Source organism: Neolamprologus multifasciatus, chromosome 5, assembly GCF_963576455.1.
Source record: "Neolamprologus multifasciatus chromosome 5, fNeoMul1.2, whole genome shotgun sequence".
Taxonomy (NCBI): domain Eukaryota; kingdom Metazoa; phylum Chordata; class Actinopteri; order Cichliformes; family Cichlidae; genus Neolamprologus; species Neolamprologus multifasciatus.
The window spans coordinates 28,065,543-28,071,351 of NC_140443.1; the positions used below are offsets into that span (position 1 = coordinate 28,065,543).

Here is a 5,809-nt window from a genome sequence, read left to right on the forward strand (position 1 = left end):
TTTTGAGCCCATACTCTTAGCGGGATTATAGAAAGCGCTGCTTAAGTGAGACAGCATTTCATGGTCTATTTAGCTGGTGAGGGAGTGTTCCTCCAGTGCGTCTAAATGTAGAGATCAAGCTGAGCAAACTCAAAGTGTGCAAGATGCTTACACTGTACACACACGACTCCTCTCATCGTCTCCTTTTCGCCCTCACCTGCACACACATTTGAGCAAATACAAAGACCCTGAAATTAACGCTGAAATTCCCTACGGCACGCTATAAGGGAGGAAATGAAGTCGCTCCAAGCCATCAGGAGAGAATACAAAAGTAGAAAACGGGTGTGGGCAAAGAGGGTTGTTCAACACCCTGCTGAGAGAGAGGAAATAAACACTTCCATATGCGATCCCTGCCAGAAACACTTGTGCGTGCACACACACACACACACACAGGGAGTCTGGAGTTAATGCAGTGACACAGTGTTGTAAATTTGAGCACGAGAGTTGTAGTTAACAGCTCGCACCTCCATACGAATGGGGATGGAATATTTTCTGCTTCCAGACATTTATAGCTAGTAAGGCCTCGTCCATCATGGGCAGCTCTGTGATATAATGAAGCTTGGAAAGAAATACACTGCTGCAAAGCTGTAAGACTGGAGTTTCCTGATTAGCCAGGTAGCAAAATGGCTGGTGAAGAGGAATCCAATCTTATTTCTTGTGTGTGTGATTGTGCAGTCACGTGCTGACTAAAAGGAACCCACACACACACACACACAGCATAACTCCTGCCTGGGGAAACCCGTGAACTCTGGGCCACTGTACCATTGGTCATGTCCAGAAAACAAACATTAACAGTCACTTGCATTACAAACACTTCTGAGGATCGTCACTGGCTACACTTCCTAGCATAACACAATTACGATTATCAGTATACACTTCATCCACCCTCAACTTTAAGCCTAAATACAATCCCGACTGTAGATCATATACAGTATCGTTAAAGCGTCCAGCTTACGTACTAACACCAGCACGGGCACGGCATTAATCTGGTCCCATCTCAAAGCCTCTCTGATGTGATTGTGTGTTCCTATAAGCATGTGTGTATCATCCATAGTTTGTTTACATATGTGGAGCAGACAGTCATCTTCTTAGGAAGATTAGCCATAAAGAAGTTCCAGGGTTGATCAGCTAGAGAAGTCTTTATTATAATGTGCATGCTTGCTTTCAAACAGAGCACTCTGTCACTGCAGTACATCTGTGTGTGTGTGTGTGTGTGTGTGAGAGAGCATTAAACTGCATTGTGACAGAGTCATCAGCTGCTTGTTTTGAAAGGGTGAAGAGCTAAGAGTGCATGTCCATGTTTGTAATAGTCCCTAATTACATAATCCAGTTATTCTCCCACAGCTTCAGTACACACTGAAGTGGACATCCGATGGTTTGGCCTCAGCAGTGGTTCTAAGGGTGTGTCTCCTGCAGTGTGTGTGTGTGTGTGTGTGTGTGTGTGTGTTGCTTTCTCACCGATACCCAAAACAAACATAACATTAAAAAAACTCAGCAGTGGAGCTGGTTGCAGCGCCTTATCAGCTCAGATTAGAAATGCCCTTATCCAGACAACACAGTATTCAGTATTGGAAACCCTACCCCCCCCCCCCCCCCCCCTCGCTCCTCTTTATAGAGCTGGCAGTCAACATGAAAGTCTGAGTGTGTATCACCGAGCCAAGACAACGAAGCAGTACCTCTCCTCACATCTCGCTTGATTAAAGTGAGAAAATGGCACAAGCTCCGGGTAAAATTAGGTGACTTAGATTTTACAGATGGCCCTTGTTGCCAAGCATATTTTCTCAATTAAGGCTGATTAGGGAGGGGAAATTCCCTGACAGCGTGAATTATTAAAAACTTGAAATGGAGTCTGATCATGTGACGTTGTACAGCAGTGACACCCGACATTCCCAGATGAATGAAGAAAACGAAAAAGGGATGGGGGGGATGTTCTGATTAGCCCAAAGTGAGAACAGAATCTCCTTCCTATCCTAATAAATCATTACAAACTAGAGATAACGGGTCTGGACTTGTGCAGGTGATTCCCTAGGAAGTGATTTAAAACAAAAAAAATTGACCAGTTACTTCCTGTTTACAGGAAGGAAAGATCTTAAAGCCTAACACTCCACAGACAAACTACTGAAAAAAACCACACGGGCACCAATCGCATCAGTTCCTTCACTTTTCCTTTCTTTTCCACGCCCTCAGCAGGGCGACTCATGGTAGCGAGGCTTCTGCTGCTACAGCTCGACTAGATTTGCTTCTTTGCTGGAATCCCAAACATTTTGTTTACGCGCGTTTGACAATCCATTTCAGTTTGTTTTTGCTTGTTCACAGCGGCGCCACTGTTGGCATTAATCGGCATGTGATTTCATGGCTTATTTCTATCTAGTTGGTTACTGGGTTCAAGCAGCAGTCACACTGCGAGACAGTCAGGCCTAGAATTTCACCACAAAAAAGAAATCGGGGTGTTAGTCAGCACGTCAGCTGCCATGTTTTACCTTTCGACCCCACTTTGGACTGTGTGAGAACACACAGACTGAGAATGATCGAATTCTTCTTCTTCTCTCGCTGTTCTTGTATTATTGTTCCTTCTTAAACTAGTCATTTGGACACGACACAGAAGGGAAAACACGGGCGTGAACTATAAAAACTTTATTTGAACAGAGACATTGTTAATGATATAAATAACACTCAACAGCATATAATGGCTGCTGTGAAGTCAAGCCAACAGAATTCTGTGATGTTTTGGAGTCACCGGCAAAGCTACCCGCCCACCTCCAACCTGAACACAGGTATAATTTAGCTGGTAAGTGAAAACAAGACCTTAAAATCTGGAGTGTCGAAAATATGGTCCAGGAGCCAGAATTGGGCCAGCAAACACTCCAATACAGCTCATTGGATGGCTTTGGGAAGGGAACTTTTGGAGTTTTAATTGACTTTATTTAGTTTTACAGCTTAACATATTAACAAAGACCTCCCTCGTGGCCACACTGTTGAAATAGCACTTCTTTAAATGTGTAGTTAAACTTCTGTATAGTAGCAGAGAGGGCACTTTCACTGGTCTGGCCCATGTGAGATCAAAAACAGGCTTTATGTGGTCCACAACATAATATCAGTTTGACATCCCTGCCTAAATAAATAAATAAAGTACATCATCTGTGCCACAATAAAGATGCAAGATTTCAAAGACACATTTCTAAATTTAAAGACCAAAACTTTAAAGTCTCACTTCAAACATTACCACTCACAGTTAATTTGACTTGTTAGCCAAACCTCAGTCTGAAGGGAGGAACTAATCGGTGGAATATGATTGAGCAGCATTTGTTTAAAATGAAAATCTGCTCTCGGAGCACGCTATTGTAAATAAATCTGAGCACCCAGAGGTAGCAGTGGCCTTTAGCATTGTTAAAATAAGGCCTCTGCTCCCCGTCTCTAAGAGGATGTTCAGATATTCAGCACTAGGTTTCCTTTATGATAAAAGATGTTGCGCAACAACAGAGCACCACACCTTAAGAATAGTGCATGGTGGTGATTGGAGGACTGTCCTGAAATGAATGAGAAAAGCTACAACTTTACCAAAGGAACCTCAGAGCAGACCCACCAGCACGGCCGGCGGCCTTCACAGGTTATCTACATGTAAGGTCGTCCTTGAAAAGAGTTGTTGCTCTTTTGTCCATGTCTAAAAGAAGTCTCTGTATGTCCCGGGCTGACTCCCGAGCATCCCTTCAGCGGTTTGCGTTGCCACGCTGGGAGCCTGTCAGAGCGGCTCAGTGTCAAACCTCCCAGCCCCGCTGAGTCAAGATGACCATAAACCGAAGGCTAGAGCAGCCACACTGGCCGGATGCTCGCATTTTTGTAAGGTGCCTGATGTTCCCTTTCCTGTTAGATGTTAAAAGAAGTGCTCCCTGTCGAGCCTGTTTGAGAAGTCATCAGGTAAAGTATAGGAAACAGACACATCTTAAGAAGGCCTAAATGAATTTAAAGTAGCACCTCTAAGCATTACTGCTCCTAGTGCTGGATGTAATTCTCCAGTAGGTTGGAATGTACGCAATATTTTGGACTTTCTTCACCATTTGTGCTTCCTCAACAGCTGGGAAAGTCAGAAAACACAAAGGAAAGCTGAACAAACAACGTGTGTGAAGCCTGTGGGGTTTCCATGTCCTTGAACCAGACAGGTGGCATTCCCTGTTAGGGAGAAAACCAGGCCCGGCTACTTCAACTTAAAAAAAGAAAAAGCCATTCACAAATCTGCCAATTAAATGTGACATTAAACAGTTCCGCAGCTATTAAATGACACAACTTCCTCAAGTTTTAGTACTCATTGTAAAGTTCTATGGGTTTATTTCAATTGAAGATTAACCTCAATGAATCAAAAGTTTCCATTTAGATGAAGCTGTTTAAAAAAAGAAAGCAAGAAATCAAACTTGGCACAAAACCCGTTAAACGCACACCAATGAAAGCGCAGAAGTTTTGCAGCCTCACCTTTTGTCTTACCTTGCCTGACAGTTTTAAACCTGACGGGTCCTTTGCAGTTCTTTATCACGGTGTATATGTCGTAAAGGGGTAATCCCGAAATCGAGAGATTCTCCACTTCGAGCAGCAGCTCCCCTTCACCCAGTTTCCCACTTTTGTACACCACCGCATTGTGGTTCAGCGGTCCAATGTAGGCGAACTCTCCGTTCTCCGCGCCGCCACGCAGCGGCACGTTGAGCTCACCGCGGGCATCTTTGGACACGGAGACCTCGTTCACCCTGGAGGTCCAGTGGTTCTTCTTCAGCGCGGGTTTGGACATTGCGAACAGTTAACGAGCCGACGCCAAACCGGCCGGACTCTGCCACCGGGATTGGGGGGGGAAACACAGTCACAGCAGTCCCTTTCGCTCTCCTGCTTGTTAAAAAGTAGATTTGTATCCGAGGGACGCGCAGAAAACTTTCTTTCTCTCCCACAGAAACATGAGCGCCTCTGACAGTATAGGTCCCGAATCAAGCCATTCCTGCCTGCGCTGAAATCACTCCTTGCTGTGCGGTTATTCTTCTCATCACTTTTCTTAACATCCCCTCCGGTTTAATCCTCCTTTACTGTTGTCATCCTACATCTGCCACGCTCCCACTCACGGCTCGCGTCCACTTCTTAAATCCTCTCGGTTGTTTTCAAAACTCACTTTTAAAGGTTTTCCTTCCTCTCTTCCTGCTAAAAGAGACTTCACTCCTCCTCTGTCCGTATCCACAGAGCCCACTTTATCCACGGTCGACTAAACCCAGAACTCCTTTAACCAGGTACGTCGCTCTGGTGCGTGGAGCTGAAAATCATTCCCACTCTGGTGCTGGGGATGTGTTGCTGTCTGTGCTGCGTTCAGGTGCTGTCGGATTTTTAAGCGTTCACGAAGAGGTCACGTGAATAACCTCCGCGAACTCTTCACTCGTTCACAAGCCACAGATACTACAGGTCATTTCCCAGTGTTTCAGCTTGGTTGTAGTTTGAAATTTACATTTAACTTACATGTAATTATGATGGAACTTATAAAAATATGGTAGAAAAAAATGTTCGACACATTTAAATCACAACTGTAACCTAACGTAGCGCCTAAATTGACACTTCACTGTGGACTCAAGTACGCGACTTAAATAATTTATCATCGGGCACAAACTGACAAAATGACCCTTCACGTGTTTTCTTTAAAGCCCTCTCTGCGTGATTTACAACATTAGTATTTACAGTATCAACATGGTCACGGTGAGTTGAAGCGCTGTCAAAATAACTTCGAGTACCGAATGTCAGACTCCACAAA

The 5,809-nt window shown here is 44.4% G+C and overlaps 1 protein-coding gene across 50 annotated transcripts in view; it reads right to left on the bottom strand.

Moving 5' to 3' along the window:
• Nucleotides 1–5,383, bottom strand: part of magi1b (membrane associated guanylate kinase, WW and PDZ domain containing 1b) — a 150,595-nt gene extending 145,212 nt beyond the window's left edge. For 44 of the 50 annotated variants that reach the window (XM_085158492.1, XM_085158536.1, XM_085158533.1 and 41 more), the window contains exon 1: nucleotides 4,504–5,383. In XM_085158492.1, the coding sequence (XP_085014618.1) occupies nucleotides 4,504–4,813 (310 nt within the window). In that variant the 5' untranslated portion in view covers nucleotides 4,814–5,383. The remainder of the gene's footprint in view (nucleotides 1–4,503) is intronic. The other 6 variants (XM_085158538.1, XM_085158537.1, XM_085158540.1 and 3 more) reach the window with 2 other exon arrangements.
• Nucleotides 5,384–5,809: the final 426 nt, after the last annotated feature.